General features: G+C 42.4%; 1 protein-coding gene across 2 annotated transcripts in view; it reads left to right on the forward strand.

The window, feature by feature from the left end:
- LOC126412381 (dihydropyrimidinase-like) overlaps positions 1–26554 on the forward strand; it is a 265941-nt gene that overhangs the window by 142812 nt on the left and 96575 nt on the right. Inside the window, exon 3 of one of the 2 annotated variants that reach the window (XM_050081951.1) lies at positions 20928–21029. The exons of the other annotated variant lie outside the window; for it this stretch is intronic. Within the exon in view, the coding sequence (XP_049937908.1) occupies positions 20928–21029 (102 nt within the window). The remainder of the gene's footprint in view (positions 1–20927; positions 21030–26554) is intronic. 2 annotated transcript variants of the gene reach the window in all.

Genomic DNA, 26554 nt, shown 5'->3' on the forward strand with positions numbered 1-26554 from the left:
ACACGCGTGATCTAGGGGTGCCGGCACGATAGTTCAGCGTGCTCGATCAGACGATTAGCTGTCCTCTGTAATACAAAACTGAGTGAACGGGTGTACGATGAACTTCAACTGATGTCATAGTATGTCCGCCCCGAACAAATGCAACGCACAGTAATGAACAAAATGAGATTAAAAACAGGGTAGCGTCTTTGATTAGTAATCAAAACGTCCTCGGTCCCGGGTTCGAAACCCACCCCTCTTAAATTTTGATTAATACTCAGCATTGGCGGCTGAAGACTTCCGGCGAAAGAAGTCACCCTGATTCTGCCAACGACCTTGTCAAAGAGGGCGGAGGAGCGGACAGAGCATCAGGGCACACAGTCTTGTCGTTGTGGTCGGAAACTGGCCCTAAAGGCAGAAGTATCAGCAATGATTAACGGTATGAGGATGCAGAAGGCAATGGAAACCACTGCATTAAAGACACATAACGTGTATCCACAAGTCATGTGGCCTGTAACTGAAAAAGTGTCGTGATGATATCTCCACTGGCAGAAGATTCTGGAACAGTCCCCCATTAGGATTTCCGAGAAGGGGCTGCCAATAGGGAGATGATTATGAGAAAAAGATTGAATAACCAAAGGAAGAGTACGTATTTCAAGTCGGGGTGGGGAATGACAGAAGCTTGAACGTGGTAGGGAAGCTAGAAAATCTGAAAAGGGAAATGCGAAGGATCAATCTAGTTATAGTAGGGAGTCACTGAAGTGAAATTGAAAGAAGACCAGGATTTCTAGTCAGATGAGTGTAGGGTAATATCAACAGCAGCAGAAAGTGGTATAACAGGAGTAAGATTCATTATGAATAGAAAGATAGGGCAAAGAGAATGTTGCAGTGAACAGTTCAGTGACAGGTTTGTTCTTATCAGAATAAACAGCAAACCAATACCGACAACGATAGTTCAGGTATACATGTCGACGTCGCAAGCTGAAGATGAAGAGATAAAAAAGAATATAAGGATACTAAAAGGGTAATACAGTACATAAAGGGACATAAAAATCTAATAGTGTTAGAGGATTAGAATGCAGTTGCAGTGGAAGGCGTAGAAGAAAAGTTACAAGAGAATATGGGCTTGGCACTAGGAATAAGATAAGAGAAAGACTAATTGATTTCTGTATCATATTTCAGCTATTAATAGTGAATCCTCTGTTCAAGAATCACAAGAGGTGGAGGTATAGTTCGAAAAGACCGAGCGATACGGGAAGATTTCAGTTAGATTACATCATGGTCAGACTGATTCCAAAATCAGATACTGGGTTGTAAGGCGTCACCAGGAACAGATATCGACTCAGATCACTATGTAGTAGTGATGAAGAGTAAGCTGAAGTTCAAGAGATTAGTCAGGAAGAATCAAGACGCAAAGGAATGGGATACAGAAGTACTAAGAGATGATGAGCTAAGCTTGAAGTTCTCTAAGGCTATAGATGCAGCAATAAGGAATAGCTCAGTAGGCAGTACAGCTGAAGAAGAATGGACATCTCTAAAAAGGGCAATCACAGAAGCTGGAAAGACAAACATAAGTACATAGAAGGTAACTGCGAAGAAATTATGGATAACAGAAGAAATACTTCAACTGATCGATGAAAGAAGAAAGTACAAAAATGTTCAGGGAAATCCAGGAATACAGAAATACAAGTTGCTGAGGAATGAAATAAATAGGAAGTGCAGAGAGGCTAAGACGAAATGGCTGCATGAAAAATGTGAAGAAATCGAAAAAGAAATAATCGTCGGAAGGACTGACACGGCATATAGGAAAGTCAAAACAACCTTCGCTGAAACTAAAGGCAAGGATGGTAACATTAACAGTAAAATGGGAATTCCATTGTTAAATGCAGATGGGAGAGCGGATAGGTGAAAGACGGCATTGAAGACCTCTTTGAGGGGGAGATCTTGTCTGATGATGTGTTAGAAGAAGAAACTGGAGTCTATATAGAAGAGATAGGGGATCCACTATTAGAATCAGAATTTAAAAGAGCTCTGGAAGACTTAAAATCGAATTAGGGAAAATGGGTAGATACCATATGAGAAAGTGACAACAAAGCGACTATTCACGTTAGCATGAAGAATGTATGAGTCTGGCGATATAACATCAGACTTTCGGAAAAACATCATCCGCACAATTCCGAAGATTGCAAGCGCCGACAAGTGGGAGAATTATCGCGCAATCAGTTTAACAGCTCATGCATCCAATTTGCGACAAGACTAATAAACAGCAGAATGGAAAAGAAAATTGAGGACGTACTAAATGAAGATCAGTTTGCCTGTAGAAAAGGTAAAGTCAGCAGAGACAGTTCTGACTTGGCGCTTGATAATGGAAGCAAGACTGAAGAAAAATCAAGACACGTTCATAAGATTTGTAAACCTGGGAAAAGCATTCGACAATGTAAAATGGAACAAGATGTTCGAAATTCTAAGAAACTTAGGAGTAAGCTATAGGGAAAGACGGGTAATATACACTATGCACAAGGGGGAACAATAAGTGTCGGAAACCAAGAACGAAATGCGCGGATGAAAAAGGGTGTAATACAGGGATTATAGCCTTTCGCCCCTACTATTCAATCGGTACAGCGAGGAAGCAATATGGAAGTTAAATAAAGTTTCAAGAGTGAGATTAAAAATCAAAGTGAAAGAATATCAGTGATAAGATTCGCTGATAGCACTGCTATCCTTAGTGAAAGTAAATAGGAATTACAGGATATGTTGAATGATGTGAACTTTCTAATGAGTACATAATATGGATTGAGATTAAAACGAAGAAAGATGATAGAAATGAGAAGTAGCAGAAAAGAGAACAGCGAGAAACTTAACATCGGAATTGGGAATAACGAAGGAGATGAAGGTAAGGAATTCTGTTACCTAGGTATCAAATTAACCCACGGTGGACAGAGTAAGGAGGACATAAAAAGTAGACTAGCACCAGCTGGCCAAGAGACGTCAACTAGTATCCGACATAGGCCTTGATTTGATGAAGAAATTTCTGAGAATGTGCGTTTGGAGCACAGCATTATGTGGTAGTAAGACTGGAATGTGGGAAAACCAAAACAGCAGAGAATCGAAGTATTTGAGATGTGGTGCTACAGACGAATGTTGAAAATTAGGTGGACTGATAAGGTAAGAAGTGAGGAGGTTCTGTGCAGAATCAGAGAGGAAAGGAATATGTGGAAAACACTTACAAGGAGAAGGGACAGGATGATAGGCGGGCTACATCAAACCAGTCAGAAGACTGATAACTCAAAAAAAAAAAAAAACAATCCTGGATGTTGCCACTATATGCTGTACCAAACACCATCTTCAGTAACTTTCCACCTGCATCCAACCATGTTCTCTTCTGTGGCAACAACGTACGTGGTGCTAATTCCATCACTTGGCGCACCTGTTCCCACTGACATTATTCCTCTATTTCCCCTCGTATTTCTTTCCTGTCAAATTCGAGATGCAGTCCGGCGAACGTGTATCCTGTTTTCGTATCTCATTTCTTACTTCCCATGTATTGAAGGTTGTCCTCAATGGTTAAAAAACCATCCTCCTGACTGGAAACAGTATTACTGCTTCGAGTCGTTGGTTCTACAGTGCGTCCACGACTTCTCCTCTGAAAAAGTGCTGCCGGCCGCTGTGGCCGAGTGGTTCTAGGCGCTTCAGTGCGGAACCGCACTGCTGCTACGATCGCAGGTTCGAATCCTGCCTCGGGCATGGATGTGTGTGATGTCCTTAGGTTAGTTAGGTTTATTTAGTTCTAAGTCTAGGGGACTGATGATCTCAGATGTTAAGTCCCATAGTGCTTAGAGCCATTTGAACCATTTGAAAAAGTGTTATACAATCAGACAGTGTCTGTGGTATGCCACCTAAGCAAAAGGTACTCGCATCATTCTCCCTCCCACTTTCGCAAAGCTGGTCGTACATGATTAATTACTGCATCAAGTACTGTATTAACGTAGCATCCTCCCGTTCACTTACAAACTATCTACCTATCAAATAAATTAAAAACAACGTAACATAAGCCCTTAAAATAACGCTATATAAATCATTAAATTACAACAACCCCCTGGAATAAGACAATGACACAATTACTACGTAATCTGACACGAAACCGTTTACTTATCGCTCATAAATCGATGTCTAATGACTTGATCTGAGTGCGTGAGGCACTCTACGCGCGTTCAGCCCGTCGGTCCCCATTACCTTCCTTTACTTTTTAGTTTTAACTTTCCCGCAGGTGACGACACTGATACTTGTGCTAAAATGTCTAGAATATCCTCAAAAGTCTTAACGCGTCCTATATTAACAACAATGGAAGTTCTTGTCTGTAATTGTAACTTCATACTCATGGGTGATATCATTTCTACGACCTAATATGGCCCTTGATGTCGCGTAAGGATTTTTTTGTTTTGATATGTAGGAGTCCTCCAGAGTAACTCACTGAAAGATTTTATACTCAGACAGCTTAACGGAAATCATCTCATTTGTTTTTGACGCTCGACCGCTTTTGTATTCGCTTTCTTTACCCATTTTCGACAGCTTCTTCACTGACTCCCTATTATTCCCATCTTGTTGATTAATCGCTTCAAAGGCGATAGCATATTCCTAACATATACCACTTCATACAGTCAGTGCCCAACACTGTTATGCACTTTAGTTAGAATTGTATGCAGATACGACACAGGACAGATAAACGTCCTAGGCATTGTGATGGCTGTTCACATAATAACTTAGCATTTTATCAATAATACGATGGACGTGTTTTGTTCTTCCACTTAACTGAGGTTGGAAGGGACTCATTCCGAGCTTCCGGATTCGCAAAAGATGGCGCAGCTTTTTAATCAGTTTGGATATGGAGTTGTGAGGTTACGGCTATGTCATCGACACACCCCCACGGATGTAGAAAGACCTGTACTGCATGACCTTACCGATAAATAGATCACGTGAATTAAATTACACGTGTCGCACAACGGATAACTTAATAAATTCAATTTATTAAACAGAGGGTAGCCATAGCAGACGTGAAACATGGGTGCTGTAACGCACAAGATGATAAAAATAGGCAGTTCACCAAGCTATTGAATGAAAAAATGGTCATTACAAACCGTATTTATTACAAGTTCCTGTAGACTTTAAATTATATACAAGTGCACTAAGACGGGGAATGGTTAATTCATTAAATATTAACACGGTTTACAATGGAATTAAAATATCAACACTTTGACAAAGATCGGATAATAAGTCTGGGGTGACTACTATAGAGTCACCACATTATTTGGGAAAACAATCAAGTTCACAGAAGTCACACAGTGATGAAGAGAAGAACTACAGAAAGACTCACGGACTCACCTACTATCCTCAATGAGTGCATGTTGAGCTCAGGATTGCTAATAAGCGTATTTGAGTTAGAAACGTGAAAATTCAAATGCCATCTAGAAATCCTTGCATAACCTGGGTTTCGAACGCTGCGGTTTTTCACCATGTTTGAGGTTGCCAGTACCAGAGAATGGCAGTGGTGGCGGCTGTGGGCTTTTAAGTTATTTGGCCAGCATCAGAGGCTGCTCTCCATCAGAACCTCGAACCGAAGTCCCTCTGTCACGACCAGCCAATGAAGGTGTCCTCCACAGAGCACTCCCGCAAGACGATGCAAGATACTAAGATCGAGACTCAGAACGGAGCTTTACTCTGCCTCTGTCAGAGAGTGACTTGTGCATGATAGCGATTCTTTCGAGTACCAAACAGTCAGATCCATTATAATAAGGCAGCAGTCTCCCTCCCACACTCAGTTTCTTGTAATTAACCAATACTGGGGGTTCTTATTGCTGGAGACCAGAAACAGGCAACCTGTAACTCGCACTATCCATCCTCTTCTGATTTTCAGCCAGTAAGACCTTCTCTACATATGCACAAGCAGGTTCTGCTCTCCCACTCCATAGATTACTTATATTAGCCAGTGGTAGCTGCTCTTACTGTTTCTCAGCACGGTCAATAACAAATCAGTTAGCTTGGCATCAGTCAGACGGATGTGGACACAGGTCTTCCAAGCACGAACTAGCGGGATGGCCTCTTCTCGCCGGCCGGGTGGCCGAACGGTTCTAGGCGCTACAGTCTGGAACCGCGCGACCGCTACGGTCGCAGGTTCGAATCCTGCCTCGGACATGGATGTGTGTGATGTCCTTAGGTTAGTTAGGTTTAAGTAGTTCTAAGTTCTAGGGGACTAATGACCTTCTAAGTTAAGTCCCATAGTGCTCAGAGCCATTTGAACCATTTTTTGGCCTCTTCTCAATCCACCTCACAGATCTTATCTCTGGACTGCGGTGTCCAGCAGTTCCTATGACATGGGCTTTCTGCAGGGCACAGTGCATTACGATACTTTACATCGTATCGCTGTTAGCTCGCGACTCACATCCCTAGCGCCGGCGGATACGCCACATTAAAGACAGTCTTTCATTACTCAACAGCTCTCCGTTGTTCAAGACACAAACACAGAGGCATCTGTTCGGTGGACCGGTGCAATACCCCGGACCTAGGGGCTTCTTCCTGGCTCCTCTTCTTACCCCGTAATGGCGAAGTGTCTTTTAAAAGATCTGCGGCCACCTAGTGACCCAACACTGGCTCTCTCTCCTCTGCACTGCTATCCTCTGTTCAATATGTGTTCAGTATAATTCCCAACTTGTCATTTAAACAAACCCCCAGAATAAGAAGTTAATGTGGAATTTTAGTAGCTGGATATGGCTACCATTGACGTTAACTTTAAGGTACTCGTACGCCCACTTCTATCTGGGATGATTTAGATTAGATAAGTTAATCAATGTAATAGAGTTTGATTACGATAAGTAGTAGTTTTGACAAAAAACAGCCGTACAACATCACTCCTACCGCGGTTTCAGAATTTGTGCAGATGTAATTACACGCAACTTGCCATGGCATGACATTAGTACATACCCATCCGGGGAAGTTCGGCCGCCGTGTGCAAGTATTATTTCAGGTAACGCCACATTGGACGACGTGCGCGTCGGTGATGATGAGATGTGGATGAAGACAACACAACACCCAGTCCATGAGCGAAGAAAATCTCCAACACGGCCGGGAATCGAACCCTGTCCCGCTGCATGGAAGGCGAACACGTTACCACTCAGCTAAGCAGGCGGACAAATCAAGAAAATTTTCGTTTATCTGGAACTGGATTCGCGTGCTCTTCATGGCACGACAAGCATGGATTGTTAGGAAAGGGAAAGAACGTTTCTTACGGATACATCATACCATATAATGAATTCACACTTGTAAGCCGCCAGACATTCACGATAATTTCTGGTATAAAGGTAAAGTTTATTTAATGAAACATCATGCTCAAAGGCGACACCAGCTCACGAATACCTATCATGCTTTTAGATAAATTTTACAGTTATTATCCTTTAGTTAAATCCTTCATTCACACTCATTTACTTTATAAAAATGGTATTGGCAATATTATCATTCTTTCACTGACAGCTTACGGACTAATACAGATAAACTCCTTATTGAGCACAGAATTATTAAATCACATTCATCCTTACTTTATACTGTTGAATATTCACTATCATTCACACCCTTCAACAATGCGTACGTACAGCAAAACACAGGAAATATATATCTCTATCAAAACACAATTACTGCAGATATATAAGTATACAAGTTATCAAAAATCATTTTCAGTGTGTGTGTTCATGTGCACAACAAAAATAATGTACATCTGTAAGTGGTGGCACATAAAAATGGTGTAAGAATTATATTAGAGCATCAAACAAGGTTTATGTCGTCAACACAGAGCTCAAGATTTCATAATGTATTATTGACCAATGTGAAATTTCACAACTAATATTCAGTGATTAATGTAGTTACTCTCCTGACAATATTATCAGTAAATCACCACCAGACTGGCAGTTTCTTCATACGTATTGGAATTCCAGCATACGCTTATTGTTCATTATTACGGCCTACAGGCCAGTCCCTGCGAAACAAAGTTGAAAAACATACAACACATCAAAAATTTTTAATCAATTCCTGTAAGAAAAATTTAACAAGCAAATATATCAGTAGCCCAGCACAAGAGAAACGAAGTCGAAATAGAGTTGCAAGTTAAGATTTGATGGTACGAGGATGTTTTCATTGGCAATGCCGTCCTGATTTCGCATAATTGTTGGACGAACTTGCAAGACTCATCTCAGCGTGAGGTTTCTCCTATCTTCTTCTCGCCACACACCGGTTTACGTTCACTCAGACAGGTAGTCATATTGTTTATGACTACAGCGTATCTTCATTCATAATTGTTCAAGTCTATGATTTGATTACTGCTGCTCTTGCTTATTTTAACTACGTACAAGTTCATGTTATCTAGTAAATGTTCTCTCTTTCAATAGCGCAATTAACTTCATGGAACCTTATGCAGATTATAGTGTTCTTCCACTCGCTCAGGACTTCGAATGTTATTTATTGCCTGATAGTGAGCTGCATTACCTTGTCGCTTTTCATTTAGCAAACAAATATTGTCTCAAGATAAAAATAGTTCTCATCCCTGTTTACAGTTTTCCCGTGTTACTAGTAAATTGCCTCTCGTGCACAGTACTTTGTGTTTACTGATCACAGTTATCACAATTCAGTGTGTGATACAAATGAAGATGAGTTCAATGGGTTACATGAGCAACACGTAATAAACGTCTGTATAGTGCTCAGACCCCACGTAAACATAGTCATCCACCAGATGTGCTGAAACATGTCTGGCACGTTTGTTGTTGGCGTTGGGCAATCAGCTGAATGAGCGCTCATGGCTTAGTGTTGGCAGGACTGCAAGGTGTCTTCCTGCCGATGCAGCTCATGGCATCGAGCACATGGTCGAACAGTACATGGCTCCAGGTATACAGCATCTGCATTGATTTGCTCCACGGTGCGTCGGATTTGGGCCAGCTGAGTGTGGTACATATCATGTGCCATAAAGTGTTATGCCAAACTCACCTTTCAGACTCCAGGTGTGACATAGGTCTGCATCCCGATCAGCTCCCATGTGCCAGACACCTTATGCCCTGTGATGGTTATCTCGCCACAGCTGTCCCTCCCTCTTGCGCCTCTTCTTGATGCGTAACTCACGCAACTCAAACAGTCTTGACAAAAATACATTACAAACAGATAATAAAGGATAATGTGGCACACCTTCACCACAGGTCACTGCTCTTTCTTACACTTAATTCATGAAAATTACGACTCATTAATCATACAATGTAGGCTTTCACGGCCGGTGTTGTCTTCAGTTGAAACTTCCGGGCTGAGAGGCCGTGGTCGATGTATAAAATTTCCACCTAACGTTTCGTCTCCATCTGCGGGAGACATCTTCTGAGGTCGTCCGGCTACTGCCACTGAGGCTCAAGGTACTTTCGCATTTATAGATCGCATAGATGGCACCACCATAGAGATTCACAAACACCATAACAATTTTAATAGAAAAGAGGAAGTTTTCAAGTTAGACAAAATATGGATGTCGACGTTGCGCCAGCAGAATGACAATCGATTACTCTTAATCGAGAATGGTGGCGCCTTCCAAAGATAGGCATACCGTCGGCATCACGTGACGAATGGTGGTGCCCTCTATGCGCTCTATAAATGCGAGAGTACCTGGAGCCTCAGTGGCAGTAGCTGGACGGCCTCAGAAGGTGTCTCCCGCAGATGGAGACGAAACATTAGGTGGAAATTTTATACATCGACCACGGCCTCTCAGCCCGGAACTTTCAACTGAAGATTACAACACATTGTTTATCTACATAGTTTATTCTAAGCTTCTCTGTTTTTGTGCCGCTAGAGGGAATGATAGGGCGGCATTGAGCTGCGAGTGGTCTATTACATTAACATTTTTATTTGACAAATTCTCAAAATTTTGCAACCAACATTCGGCAAAGCTATGTGCCACATTTTAAATTTGCATTATATCACGTAACGTCTTTAACAGTTCGACACTGAGAAGAGTCAAAATGCAATTTCGCAATTTTAAAATAAATATCAAAATTCACAATTTAAAAAAAAAATACACCTTTGGTATCCCAAAATAAACTTAAAACACAAAAACAACAGATTTCTTGAATAATTCTACAGGTTCTTGGATCATGAAAACTGCTCAACCGCAATCAGCAAAAATACACTTCGTAAAAACCTTCCCAAAACACTGCAACAGCGAGTTCATTGGAACAAATTAAAGAAAGGAACAATCTTGTGTAGTGTGCTGAATACTACTGCAGACTGACCAATATACAGTATCTCGCACAGAGGCAACCTAATTTCATAACCAACCTTCGGAATACACAGTAATTAGAGATCAGCCTAGTAACAGCAAGAAATGTTCCCTCTACAAATTACTGCACTCGCCTCAAACGAACACACTACCGATTACATCAAGGACAAATCTAACCATCGCTTGTCACAGAAAGTTAGAATAGCCCTGCCTGATCACAAACTCACAGAGGCTAAATCGTCTTGCAGGAATAGGCCAGGCAGATGACCTTAAAGCAAAATGCCTCACCACAACCCTTCGGGCAGCCCACTCTTCTTAATGTCAGCCGACTCGACCGCCGGCAGCCCAGGCGTACAGTTAAATCTGTCATTGCTCCTTTGATAGGCAGGTTATTCAGGTGTGCCACATACAGCTGAAACCACTCATTCGTGATTCGATAACGCAAAGCTACCAAACTGTGGGGACGTTGATTTTTACATTGCATTTGCCGCTGCGAAGTAGTGTCCGACATTCGCTATAGGATTAAGACCGGGTGATTTAGCGGGCCAGTGGACATGTGATAAGGTGCCTTGCTCATAAACAGCGTGTTCAGCGATGTATGCCTGCAGCCCTGTGAATACTAGATTGTAAAGAGCATACTCAGCATTTAATATGTAGTATAACACCGATCAAAAAGTTTCCGTTTGAAGGCTGTACCCTTCGGAATAGGTATGCCAGTCAGGCAAAATTACCGTGAGTATTGAGACAACTGTACGACCAATGCACCAGATCGAAGGTACCCATGTAGTAAAACACAGTGTCCTGCTGTGTGAGGAAGTCCGTAACTACCCGCTACACATTTTTTTAACGGAACGAAGGCGTGATAATCGCTCGGTCAGGTGCTCGAGTGTCTCTCACTTGAGTGTTGTTGTCAGTACTGGATGAGGCTGGCCTTCCAGATCCAAGGGCGTTTTGTGTCGAATCGCGACCCCCAAGGAACCTGCCGCACAATTCATCAACAGTGATTTTCGGCAGACGTGATACCCCTATACAGGGTGTTACAAAAAAAGTACGGCCAAACTTTCAGGAAACATTCCTCACACGCAAAGAAAGAAAAGATGTTATGTGGACATGTGTCCGGAAACGCTTAATTTCCATGTTAGAGCTCATTTTAGTTTCGTCAGTATGTACTGTACTTCCTCGATTCACCGCCAGTTGGCCCAATTGAAGGAAGGTAATGTTGACTTCGGTGCTTGTGTTGACATGCGACTCATTGCTCTACAGTACTAGCATCAAGCACATCAGTACGTAGCATCAACAGGCTAGTGTTCATCACGAACGTGGTTTTGCAGTCGGTGCAATGTTTACAAATGCGGAGTTGGCAGATGCCCATTTGATGTATGGATTAGCGCGGGGCAATAGCCGTGGCGCAGTACGTTTGTATCGAGACAGATTTCCAGAACGAAGATGTCCCGACAGGAAGACGTTCTAAGCAATTGATCGGCGTCTTAGGGAGCACGGAACATTCCAGCCTATGACTCGCGACTGGGGAAGACCAAGAACGACGAGGACATCTGCAATGGACGAGGCAATTCTTCGTGCAGTTGACGATAACCCTAATGTCAGCGTCAGAGAAGTTGCTTCTGTACAAGGTAACGTTGACCACATCACTGTATGGAGAGTGCTACGGGAGAACCAGTTGTTTCCGTACCATGTACAGCGTGTGCAGGCACTATCAGCAGCTGATTGGCCTCCACGGGTACACTTCTGCGAATGGTTCATCCAACAATGTGTCAATCCTCATTTCAGTTCAAATGTTCTATTTACGGATGAGGCTTCATTCCATCGTGATCAAATTGTAAATTTTCACAATAAACATGTGTGGGCTGACGAGAATCCGCACGCAATTGCACAATCACGTCATCAACACAGATTTTCTGTGAACGTTTGGGCGGGCATTGTTGGTGATGTCTTGATTGGGCCCCATGTTCTTCCACCTACGCTCAATGGAGGACGTTATCATGATGTCATACGGGATGCTCTACCTGTGCTGCTAGAACATGTGCCTTTACAAGTACGACACAACATGTGGTTCATGCACGATGGAGCTCCTGCACATTTCAGTCGAAGTGTTCGTACGCTTCTCAACAACAGATTCGGTGACCGATGGATTGGTAGAGGCGGACCAATTCCATGGCCTCCACGCTCTCCTGATCTCAACCCTCTTGACTTTCGTTTATGGGGGCATTTGAAAGCTCTTGTCTACGCAACCCCGGTACCAAATGTAGAGACTCTTCGTGCTCGTATTGTGGACGGCTGTGATACAATACGCCATTCTCCAGGGCTGCATCAGCGCATCAGGGATTCCATGTGACGGAGGGTGGATGCATGTATTCTCTCTAACGGAGGACATTTTGAACATTTCCTGTAACAAAGTGTTTGAAATCACGCTGGTACGTTCTGTTGCTGTGTGTTTCCATTCCATGATTAATGTGATTTGAAGAGAAGTAATAAAATGAGCTCTAACATGGAAAGTAAGCGTTTCCGGGCACATGTCCACATAACATATTTTCTTTCTTTGTGTGTGAGGAATGTTTCCTGAAAGTATGGCCGTACCTTTTTGTAACACCCTGTATACGAGGGTTGGAACTTTAATAGCGGCAACTATTTATTTACAACTCGTACAAAATAGATAAGTCTTTCAAAGTTTTACTGACCTTCAAAGTAGTCACCAGCATTGTGTATAACCCGTTGCCAGCGATGTGGAAGTCGTAGGCTACTCTTAGCAGTGCCAGTTGTGTTGACAGTTGAAGCGGCGCGGTCTATCGCCCGACGAATTTGTAGCAGTTCCGAAGCGAATGCCGTGAAGTGTTTTCTTCAGTTTAGAAATCGAGTTAAACTCACAAGGGCTTAAGTCAGGGGAGTGCGGTAAGTGGTATAGCACTTAGCAGCCCCATCGGTGAAACAAATCAGTAACAGTTTGCACTGTACGTGCTTGAGCTTTGTCCTGCAGAATGGTGGTCAGGTCCTGCAGAAAGTGTCATCAATTCTGTCTCTAAGCTGGTCGTAGGTTGTGTTCCAAAAATGAACAGCTAGAGACAGAACACAACTGGCACTGTTAAGAGTATCCTAGGACTTCCACATCGCTGGCAACGGGTTGTACACTTTGAAGGTCAATAAAACTTTGAAACACGTATCTATATTGTACGAGCTGTAAATAAATAGTTGCCACTATTAAAGTTCCAACCCTCATATATTCTTCATTCTCCTTTGGATGTCTACCGATGTTCGTCCTTCGGCAGCCAAGAAGAGAATAACAGCACTTTGGTCCCGTTTGGACGCATTTGGTAATAACGTCTCCATAGTTCACCATTCCGCACTTATCATACGCACGTCTGACACACATGACATGATTGTTTGCAGATGACGCAGTAATTCCGTCTAGTAAAATCATCAGACTATCATTTCGAATTACAAAATGATCTAGAGAGAATTTCTATATGGTGCGAAAAGTGGCAATTGGCACTAAACAAGGAAAAGTGCGAGGTCATCCACATGGGTACTAAAAGAAATCCGATAAATTTTGGTTATACGATAAATCGCACAAATCTAACGGCTGTCAGTTCGACTAAATACCTAAGAATTACAATTACGAGCAACTTAAATTGGAAAAACCACATAGGTAATATTGTGGGGGAGGCGAAACAAAGATTGCGCTTTGTTGGCAGAACACTGAGAAGATGCGACAAACCCATTAAGCAGACAACCTACATTACGCTTGTCCATCCTCTGCTGGAATATTGCTACGTGGTGAGGGATCCTTACCAAGTGGGACTGTGGGAGGACATCGAAAAAGTGCAAAGAACGGCAGCTCGTTTCGTGTTATCGCGCAATAGGGGTGAGAGTGTCACTGATATGATACGCGAGTTGGGGTGACAGTCACTGAAACAAAGGCGGTTTTCTTTGCGACGAGAACTATTTACGAAATTTCAATCACCGCGGCGAGATCTATTTACGAAATTTCAATCACCAACTTTCTCTTCCGAATGCAAAAATATTTTGTTCACACCCACCTACGCAGGGAGAAATGATCATCATAATAAAATAAGAGAAACCAGAGCTCGAACGGAAAGATTTAGGTGTTCCTTTTTCCCACGCGCCATTCGAGAGTGGAATGGTAGTATGAAAATGGTTCGATGAAGCCTCTGCCAGGCACTTAAGTGTGAACTCAGAGGAACCATGTAGATGTCGACGTAGAATGCCACACTAATCGCCAGCTTGCATGTCGGTGCTTATACTGGGTGTCTCTCCTAATAGTCGTCTGGTGCATTTTGTCTGTAGTTTCGGTGGATATTTGCGTTTTGGTTTTTGCAATGTGTGGCTGGAATCAATCCAAACAGATACTGATGATCAAGTCTTTTATGCAACCCCCAATGTCGCCGGAAAGCGTCGGCTTGTTTCCTATTACGATCAAAACGATTTTTAAAGCGCAATTCAATGTTCCCATTGGATAGAGGGGTTCCAAATTAGTCTCGTGTGATATTCGTTATATCGATGCAACAGCATAACCATGTCCAGCGTTGTCTGCTGCCGCCATCCAGTAAGCCTAGCATTGTATAGTCACTGCTGGAGTACAGGTTATTCTTCACAAAAACGGTTCACTGGGCACTGCGCACTATGGAGGTCATCAGTCCCCTAGAACTTAGAACTACTTAAACCGAAGTAACCAAAGGACATCACACACATCCATGCCCGAGGCAGGATTCGAACCTGCGACCGTAGCGGTCGCGCGCTTCCAGACTGTAGCGCCTAGAACCGCTCTGGTTATTCTTCCTGTTTCACTCTCCCTCTTATTATCATTCGATAAAACAGATATCGCAGTAGACTAATTTTGGACCGCTCTATCGAACAGGCACGAAAATTCCGTTTAAAAATCATTTTGTTTGCAAAGGGAAAACAAATCGACGCTTTCCGTCTACGCTGGGCGACACATAAAAGATGTGACGAGCAGTGTTTCTTTGGGCTGACTCCAGCTATACATTGCAAAAAAGAAATTGCAAATATCTGCCGAAAGAGCAGAGAAAATGTGCCTGAGGACTTTTAGGAGAGACACGCTGTGTAAGCGCATGGTGGTTGCGCTACGTTGCATCGCGCTGCAGCAACACCGTTAAACGGGCAATACTTGACACGGGGAATGATGAAATAGCCGGCCGGTGTGGCCGAGCGGTTCTAGGCGCTTCAGTTCGGAACCGCGCGACCGCTACGGTCGCAGGTTCGAATCCTACCTCGGGCATGGATGTGTGTGATGTCCTTAGGTTAGTTAGGTTTAAGTAGTTCTAAGTTCTAGGTGACTGATGACCTCAGATGTTAAGTCCCATAGTGCACAGAGCCATTTGAACCAATGATGAAATAAACATACTTGGTTCATGTACGCGGAAATCCGAATGAATGGGCCCAATGCCTGGTAAGAAAAGGAGCCCTGAATAAACGCAGAACAATCTCCAGTCTGAACTACAGCATCCACACTGTACAGGTTAATCGGCTCGGAGCACTCGATGCCTTCCATCATTTTAAAAGAGGCAAAATCGCAAATCGTCTGACCTCCCTACACACCTCCATCCGTTACTGTCCAGTCCTGTGTTATTTGGCCATCAAAAGACGGGCAGCTTCAAGTGCTCCATTGCTTGCAGTTCTGTTTGCAACGTTAGCTCGAAAATTGACTAATACACACTTATGTGATAGTTATGGGATAGCGATTTGCACATATACAGATGGCGGTAGTATAACGTACACAAATATAAAGGAGCAGCGTCATTTGTACCCAGGTCAGTCAATTGAAAAGGTTTCAGACGTGCTTATGGCCGCACAATGGGAATTAACAGACTCTGAACGCTGAATGGTACTTGGAGCTAGAAGCAAGGTACATTCCATTTCGGAAATCGTTAGGGAATTCCATATTTTGCGATCCACAATGCCAAGAGAGTCCCGAGAATACCAAATCTTAGGAGTTACCTTTCACCACGGACAACGGAGTGGCCGACGGCCTTCTTTTAACGATCGAGAGCAGCGGCGTTTAAGCAGAGTTGTCAGTGCTAACAGACAAGCAACAATGCATGAAATAACCTCACAAATCAAGGGATGGTGGTAAGTACGGTGAACATAACCTTTAGGACAGTGCGGTGAAATTTGGCGTCAAGGAGTTGAATGGCTCTGAGCACTATGGGACTTAACATCTGTGGTCATCAGTCCCTTAGAACTTAGAACTACTTAAACCTAACTAACCTAAGGACATCACACACATCCATGCCCGAGGCAGGATTCGAACCTGCGACTGTAGCAGTCGCACGGTTCCGGACTGAGCGCCTAGAACCGCTAGACCACCGCGGCCGGCGGCGTCAAGGGGATATGGCAGCAAACGAAAGACGCGAGTGCCTTTCGTAACAGCACGACATCGCTTGTAGTGGCTCTCCTGGTTAGACCCTAGACGACTGGAAAATCTTGGCCCGGTCAGATGAGTCCCGATTTCAACTAGTAAGAGCTGATGGTAAGGTTCGTGTATGGCGCAGACCACACGAAGCCATGGACCCAAACTATCAACAAGGCACTGTGCAAGCTGGTGGTGGCTCCATAATGATGTGGGCTATGTTTACATGGAATGCGCTGTGTCCTCTGGTCCAAAGAACCGATCATTGGTGGGAAATGGTTATGTTCGGCTACTTGGAGACCTTTTGCAAAGATTCATGGACTTCATGTTCCCAAACAACGATTGAATTGGATGACAATGCGCCATTAACCGGCCCACAATTGTTCGCGACTGATTTGAAGAACATTTTGGACAATTCGGACGAATGATTTGGCCACGCAGATCGCCCGACGTGAATCCCGTAGAGCATTTATGGGACACAATCGAGAGGTCAGTTCGTGCACAAAACCCTGCACCGCCAACACCTTTCGTAATCATGGACGGCTGCAGAGGAAGCATGGCTCAATATTTCTGCAAGAGACTTCTAACGTATTAAAAAACTAAAAACCCGCCTCGATTGCGAAAAAAGAACCTAGTTTTAACCTAGGTTTCGGCGTAGATAACTACACCTTCTTCAAAACAACAATAAAACCCACAAGTGCCTAAGAAGACCTATGTCAATGATTAAAAGAACGCCATAGCTATACATTTATAAACGAAAAAAAAGGAAAACACAAACAGTACATATGTACAAAGTCAAAACCACTACTTAACTTGATGGTGTACACCGGCCTATGTTCGGTGGGCCATGACCCGCCATAAACTGCAAGTTCTTGCACTTTATGGCGGGTCATGGCCCACCGAACATAGGCCGGTGTGAGGTGGAGCGTACACCATCAAGTTAAGTAATGGTTTTGACTTTGTACATATGTACTGTTTGTGTTTTCCTTTTTTTCGTTTATAAATGTATAGCTATGGTGTTCTTTTAATCATTGACAAAGGTCTTCTTAGGCACTTGTGGGTTTTATTGTTGTTTTGAAGAAGGTGTAGTTATCTACGCCGAAACCTAGGTTGAAACTAGGTTCTTTTTTCGCAATCGAGGCGGGTTTTTAGTTTTTTAATATATTAACCAACGATTGCTTACGCGCTGCGATGTTGAAGGCTCTTAGACTTCTAACGAGCTGTTGAATCCATGCGACGTCGAGTTGTTGCACTACGCTGGACAAAAGGAGGTTCGACACTATATTGGAGCTATTCCATGACTTCGGTCACCACAGCGTACACCGGCATTCGTTGACGGCAGCAGTTCCTGTAGGGTCTGAAGCCGATTGTCATAGACATGGCGCGGAATCCATTTCCGATCACTGCACTGCCCTGTAGGATATTTTACGACCACTGTTCTTACGCTGTTTTGCATGGCAGCGAGTGGTACGCCATCCCTTGTAGACACGCCGGGCAAGTCGCGTCGATACAGCAACAAATCGGGCAGTTTAGTTCACTGTGTAGCCAAGGGCACATTCAAACACGATAGCTCCTTTACGGCTCTCCGTGACGGCTCCAGGTCGATTCACATTACTGAGCTAACTCCATACAACCACCTGGCACACACACACACACACACACACACACACACACACACACACACACACACACACATGACCGCCAGGTAACAGTTGTACAGCATCTTCAACCCTCCAGAGCCAACTGTGTGTTCTTTTATGGTGTCGACTAATGTGACTTTGTCATTTTGTTGTGCTCTACGTTAAAAAAAAATCTACAACTTTCACGGCTTTCCGCATCCCAATGGTCCCTTTCAAAATGGTTCAAATGGCTCTGAGCACTATGGGACTCAACATCTTAGGTCATAAGTCCCCTAGAACTTAGAACTACCTAAACCTAACTAACCTAAGGACATCACACACACCCATGCCCGAGGCAGGATTCGAACCTGCGACCGTAGCAGTCCCGCGGTTCCGGACTGCAGCGCCAGAACCGCTAGACCACCGCGGCCGGCAATGGTCCCTTTTCACAGTACCCAAGGAAGATGACTAATATAATGCAACAGTTTTACCCTTTTCAGGGTAATTAATAGATCTCTTCCCCAACCACAGGCTCCTTGACTCACACCTATTAACTTTGTGTGGCGTATGTTTCTGGCGTAAAAAGCTGGACACCCTCATCCACAATAAGAAGTTGGTACAGGAAATAAATATATTATTTCTACAGCAGTCAAAAAATTGCTGAGAAATTCGCTCTCGCTTTTCCTTCTTTGTTGTCCAACAGATGCAGCACTCGCCACGTAAGATGACTTCTCATAGATAATTTTTCATCTTAAATGCAAAATGTATCGTATTCCCTCTTATTCTGGCATGCCTATATTGTCAGCTCTTTCAGATATCGTCAGTTGCCGATCGTCCAACATCAAATCTAGTAATTTCTCGATATTATTAACATTTTACATTCGGAAATAATTGAAAACTTGCTAATGGCCTAAGGGCCGAAATCGGTCTTTTAAATCAATACGTTTTCAGTGCAACTGACTCCTTCATTTAATGAAATTGATGACGGTAATTGAGGATGCTGCATATCCGAGGTGAGAAGCATGCTGGAAAAAACAACTTTCTAGAGGTTTCCCTCTATAGTTAACGTTTTTGAACATTTTTAATGAGGACCGTGCGTAGAGAGAAGCAGGGAGAAATTTGAACCCAGCCACTCAATCGTGGCTGAAGAAGCAGGCTCGTTATAAAATTTCACCAACTTCGAGTGAATATGCATTGTCGATAAACCGTCCAAAACAAGGAATCATTAAATGTGCACGGGATACAGTTTATCCCCTGGAACGAAACGTTTGAAAAACGTCTGCTTTAGAGCACTATATGAGCAAAATTATTCCGTAGGCCAGGAATTGAATATATCATGTTATCTGAAAACTCCTTTGGTAAGTGCTGCGCCCGTTAGGGGGTTTCCGAAGTTTTTCAAAATTAAAATGGCACCAGAAAAATCTACGTCATGGAAAACTCACTAGCCCTTAAAAGGATCTAGTAGGATCCGACAACAGCACTTTGCTTGCATTGTGAGTCTCCCCTACTGAACGTACCCATGAGAACGTTTTCTATCAGGTTAGACTCGAAGTGAATAAAATCCTTTTTCCAATTAATATCCAGAATTGATAGTTACTACGGTCTGAAATGAGTTAAGAACGGTTATCTGGCTTGATAACACTATCAATAAAAAACTGATTGAGAATGAAATATTGATTTTTCTAATGAAAATGACTATTCTACAGATACAGAAACGAGGAGCAAATCATTTACGAAACAAAATCTACGTTACTAAGCATATGCTTTACATTAGCAGTTTACATTTCAGCATTACACTTATGCACTTCTTTCAAATTAGTTTTTTATTTCTGATTTGTATTACAGGTACTGTGTAAATTATTATTTTTTCTTTTGTATTATTATTCTGTTAATTAATTTTTATGTTTTCGTAATATAATAAGGTTGTCTTACCAGTTAAATACAAATTTTAATAAAAACTATTTTTATTGTATTTTGATATGATAATTTACCTTGAATAGTATGCACTATTTGTTTCGTGCAGTGACATGAGAATGATAACTGTTTCGAGTATTGTTATATGTCAGAAAATATTGTTAGGATGGTATTTCATTTTACAAAATAACTAAAATAAATCAGATTTTTCAAGAATTTCTTTCTTAGTTTACATTTTGCTCATGTGGGAGAAGAGCGAGTAGGGTAATGCTGTAATGTAGGGTTTGATAGGCTGGCTACGGTAGGCGAGGTGTGGACAATGTTTTGGTGATTTTGGAAAGGAGCAAAGGAAGGCAGCACGTATGGAGCCCTACTCTGAACAGACCCATATGAATGTTTCAGTTTAACAGACAATAGATATCATGCTTACTGTTACGCTACGTAACATGCCAGTAGCAATAAGAATTTTCTTTACTGGACGTTCTCTCCATTATATCCTTAAAATCTTTCACCTATAGTTTCTCTTTCATTCGATCTGTAATTTGCAACCTACAGGCAGTTACTATAAATTGTTATAGTCGCCTTGTATATCAGCGAGTAGCAGTACTCTTGTACAGTCCCATGTGTAAATACTATCTCGCAACTGAAAGGCTATTTCATCTTTTGTTTGTTCTCTGGTAAAGAGCTGGAGACTAAATCGTTCTTCACTTGGATTTCGGCGTTACAGGTGATACACAGAGATGACGGTCAGTCCGTTCAAGAAACTGAATCCATCGCTCAGCAGTCGGACGTGGCGAGCGTCTCGGATGTCCAGGACGGTTCTGTGGGCGTAAGTACCACACATCAGTTTGCTTCAGCATTCTAACAACTAACAGCACGCTTTATGGATGCGCTAGTCATTTTACGCACTTCAGAAAAGGAAAATGCCATTCCCATTTCCCAGTGGACACTCTAATGAAATTTGTGCAAGACTTGTGTCGACAGGCATGTCAAAATCATGCGGCATTATATATGGTTAGTGGTGTTGGGATACTGCTTATTTGATTACACAACGAACTATTAGGTTTTTGTAATTACCCAATTATTTTGCCTGATTTAGGAGGGCAGTGTTTCACAATCTTGGCATTTAAGAGACAAGTGAGCGGAACCCCTCTAAACTCCTCACCGCACGTATAATTAAGGCAATGGTGGCCAATTACCCATTCAGTGCAGATGCACACTTTGGATTCCTACGGTAAGCGTTTAGACGCCGCCAGCAATGAGGCTAATGAGTAGTAATGTGTGGTGCAAGTTGAGAATTTGGGTTCGACGGGAGGCGTGGAGTACTCCGTTCGGGCGTAGTGACATGTGTGTCCAGATGGTGTAGTGGTCAGTGTATTTGAGTTGTGTTCAGGAGACCCAGGTTCGATCCTGGCCAGGTATAAATTTTTTTAACTTCGCTCATCGATACAAGTCAACGCCCACTAGAAGATGACTTTAATTCCTTCATGTCATCGCGATTGTTGATCCTGTTAGCTTCGGTATTTTAAGTTGTAGGCATTGAAAACTTACTGTGTCTTGTGTGATTCGTCGACTTCTTCTTCCAATAAGTGATGGTTTTTCAGCCCTAGTAAGTTGGTGTATATTTTGCTGTCATCAGTCCTGTTATTGATGCCCTGTGTGATGATACGTCGTGGGTAAATGATGTTCGTAATGTGGGCAGTTGCATGTGGTTATGGTTTCATTTAGTAAATTCTGAGTTAAGATTTCACTGTCTGCGTTTGTTGTCTCATATAAGAGACGTTCAAAAAGAAACGAGCCGGAGGCATAATTACAGAAACCAGTACCTGTATGTTAGAAGTATTGATTCTGGCTGTTGAGACACTTGTCCTACTGTGACACAAGGCGGTGAATGGCTGTCTCATAAAATTCCCGGGGCTGCGGTGTTAACCAGTTCCGCATGCACAGCTGGACGTCATCGTCCGAGGTGAAGCGTTTGTACTTCAGAGCCTTTTTAAGGGAACCAGAAATGGCGCGATCACAGGGAGAGAGGTCCGGACTGTATGGAGGGTGGCCGAGAACCTCCCATTTGAATTTCTGCAGGAGTGCCGCGACTGTGTTGGCCGTATGAGGCTTTGCATTGTCGTGGAGCAGAATGACCCTACGGGTGAGATTGCCTGGTCGTTTTGATTTGATCGCTTGGCGAAGGGTGGTCAAGGTTTGCGAGTAACGCTGGCATTCACTGTTGTCCCGTGCTGCAGGAAGTGAATCAGAAGGGGGCCATCTTGGTCAAAAAAGAACGTCAGCATAACGAATCACCTCGGACGACGACGTCCAGCTGTACGTGCGGAACTGGTTAACATCGCAGCCCCGGGAATTTTATGACACAGCCATTGACCGCCTTGTGTCACAGTGGGACAAGTGTCTCAACAGCCCGGGTCAATACTTCTAACATACATGTACCGGTTTCTGTAAATATGCTTCCGCCTCGTTTCTTTTTGAACGCCCCTTATATTTTTGCCGGTAATTCTACGAGGCTTGTGTTTAGGGATTTCGTATGGCGTTCTTGAGCCTGCTGAGTAGTAGCTGTTCACCGCGATTCTGGGTATCTGCCATTCTGTTCTTAACCCATACGAGTATATGCCCAATGGTTCGAAAACAACCCTGCTGCGACCTGACAACGTGGTGACTCGTAAAAAGCATGTGCCAGTCGGGTACTATAGAGCATTCGGCGGGCCTCCAGAAATGTGGTACGGCTAAAATCCAGCGTGGGCCACAGCAGCAAATGAGGACGACTGTATCTGTTAGTGTAAGAAAACATTTAGCTCAACAAGCTACTCTCATTCGTCAGGTCAGAAGAAGATGTGAGCTTTGTAAAAATAAAGTGTCAAATTGTGTTGTAAATGCAACATACATTTGCACTACAAACTTTGCAAACAAAGTTGAACGCACAGTTACATTATGTTTTGTGATTAATAATAGTTCATAACTTGAAAAAATAAAGTCTGATTATCAAACTTCAATTAATAAACATTGATTTGCGTAAAACATTTTTTATTTTGATTATTCCCTTTCCATAGTAATGTACGACCTCATGTGCCCATGGGGTCATTGTTGCCCCACTGAAAAAATCGCCTTTAAGAGCTGGCAACTACAAATTATTATTGCACTTGTTGTCTGTGGTCACTAATAAAAGATGTATGTGTGAAAAATCGTTCAATTACGTGACAAAAAAGGTTATCGGCATATATGGGTTAATATGTGTGACATACAAGTGGCTGTCGTCATACATACTGGCGCTGCGTGCTCTAGTATCTATGGACTAGCGATTTCCTCATGTCCCAGTTACTTTGCCTGTGGTTAGTCGTATTAATCCTAGTCTGTTTCTCGCTTTGCTGATGATATAGTCTGTGTGTGGTTCTCGTTATAGAAATGCTTCACTTGTAATTCCTAGGTATGCGTTGTTGTAAGACATTAGAGCTTGTCTCCAGAGCTTAACTTATACGCTTTCTGGGCTTAATGATTTTTTCCGCTTGGATGTCAGTGTCTAAATATTATCAATTGGCTTTTAAGTGCATCTGGCCTTACGTATCATAAACTAAACTAGCGCTCTAGATAGATAGGTGCTTAATTAAAACACTTACGAAAATGGAAACTGTTGCACTGGATATGTTTATAAAAATCTTTTCTGCTTCCAGTCACGATTTTCTTTTATTCCTATTTTACACGACGCTTTTCGGAAAGTGATGCCCATTTTCAAGTGCGTTTTCCTATGTGTACCAAGCCACATTTTCGTAATGTTTTTGATGTGTGAGGTTCTGCATTCTTATGTTGCCTTTACAGCAATATATAAAAACGCGCAATTTTTAGTTGCTTATCGATAGTCATATGTAGTTAGAGGCGAAATTTGGAACAACTTATACAGACACTTTTCTTGTGGTCTGTTTGTGCAGTCTCACACATATTAAACGTCACACACAATTTTCTGTGCACAGTCTACAACAGGAAAAACAAACTTACATAAACAAACGGTTACACAGATGTTTTTAGATGTTGTTAACAAAGATAATAATATAGGTCTTCCACAGAGTTTGATATACTTCTATACAGAGGGTATTTATATTAACAATCTGTATAATAATTGTACATTCCAAGAACATATAAAGTACTTAGGACAAACAGACCGCAATTTGAACACCAAGTATACGGAGCATATTAAAGCCTACACAAACGACAGGCACACATCAGCAATAGCCACATTCATACACAATAAAGGACACCATTTTGGAAAAATAGAGAACAATATTAAAGTACTCCAACGACTAAATATTCCATAAAATGGATGTGTTAGAAGAACTGGAGATATGTTCACATTACAAAAAATATGAAGATAAAATAATAAAAACTTGAAAATGAATCAGTGAATTTCTACAATTGCTTCGACACTATACTTAAAAAAGTAACAAATGGAAATATGCACCATTTAAACAGGTATAAGCAAATTATGATCTAGATCGTTAAGATAAATACCCTCTGTACAAAAGTTCGAGGGCTACTCAGAAAGTAAGATCCGATAGGTCGCGAAATGGACAAGACAGTGAAAGTCCGATGAATTTCTGCACAGTTGTGTTGGACAGTGTCTCTAGTATGCCTGTCAAACGCGTCACGTCACTCTTTTCATTGAATTTTCTCATTTTGAGAGAACTGAAGGGCGATCTGCTTAATTGTTAAAAACCATTCAACAGCCAAGATCGCACAAAATATTTTTTTTCTTTAAGACAACCAGTTTCAACAGACTATGCTGTCACCTTCAGGTCTGAAGCTTTGGATCACATTACTTTGGGAAACACAGCGACCACCCACATTTTTATGTGTCTTTATTTATCCTAATACAAGTCTTGGGCTTTCGCCCCTTTTCATTCTGCGTAATACATAATTAAATCTTCTATTAGCATATCATTATAAACATCGACTGCAATTTGGATGCTGCTGCTGCCTTTCTATTGTGTTGCTCCTATTTTCCGCATTTATAAGCGTGGCATCAAAACTGAGCAGTATCCGCATGTTGCATAGTAGCAACAACAAGCAGAATAGAAAGGCAGCTCCAACATCGATGTGGTAACTAAAGATTTAATTACATTTTACGCCAAACGAAGATGGGCGAAAGCGTAAAATGAACATGTTTCACAACACAACATTTTAAAACCCGAAGATGACAGGATAGTTTGTTAAAACTGGCTGTCTTAAATTTAAAAAATGTTTCATGCTATCTTGGCTGTTGAATGGTTTTTAACCATCGCTCTTTTCGGTTCCGCGCACACAATGAGCACATAAAAATGCCTGTAGCCTAGCCAAATATTAGTGGCCGGTGCAATGAGGATGCCTCTGCAGCGTTTTGGGTGGGAAGTGATTGATCCCTCTGATGTTCATCTCTGCTCACATGGACCACTGGCTATGAACACATTTTGGCACAGAACAGCGAACTGCAGACAAGAATAGAGAAGCGATGGAAAGTATGGGCGGCTGTCTTCTATGACGGGGATATTGGAAAGTTGGTACAACGCTACGACAGATGTCTAAGTAGAAGTCTATGTAGAGACGTAGCTGGAAGGTGTAGCAAACTGTTAGAAATAAAACATTTTTTAGTTTACTGTGGTTCCCATTTCGCAACCGATCGAATCTTAGTTTCTGAATAGCCCTCGTATATCACACTCTGTGGAAGATCTATAGAACTATCTCTGTTGACCCCAACTAAAAACACCTTCATAACTGTTTATGCAAGTTTATTATTCACAATGTACACTGTACCCAGAAAATTGTGTGTGATATTTAATATGTGTGAGAATCTGCACAAATGGGCCACAAGAAAACTGTAAGTGCAAGTTGTTCCAAATTTCGCCGCTAACTACACTACTGGCCATTAAAATTGCTACACCAAGAAGAAATGCAGATGATAAACGGGTATTCAATGGACAAATACATTATACTAGAACTGACATGTGATTACATTTTCACGCAATTTCGGTGCATAGATCCTGAGAAGTCAGTACCCAGAACAACCACCTCTGGCCGTAATAACGGCCTTCATACGCCTGGGCATTGAGTCAAACAGCGCTTGGATGGCGTGTACAGGTACAGCTGCCCACGCAGCTTCAACACGTACCACAGTTCATCAAGAGTAGTGATTGGCGTATTGTGACGAGCCAGTTGCTCGGCCACCATTGACCAGACGTTTTCAGTTGGTGAGAGATCTGGAGAATGTGCTGGCCAGGGCAGCACTCGAACATTTTCTGTATCCAGAAAGGCCCGTACAGGACCTGCAAAATGCGGTCGTGCATTATCCTGCTGAAATGCAGGGTTTCGCAGGGATCGAAT

Source organism: Schistocerca serialis, chromosome 7, assembly GCF_023864345.2.
Source record: "Schistocerca serialis cubense isolate TAMUIC-IGC-003099 chromosome 7, iqSchSeri2.2, whole genome shotgun sequence".
NCBI lineage: Eukaryota > Metazoa > Arthropoda > Insecta > Orthoptera > Acrididae > Schistocerca > Schistocerca serialis.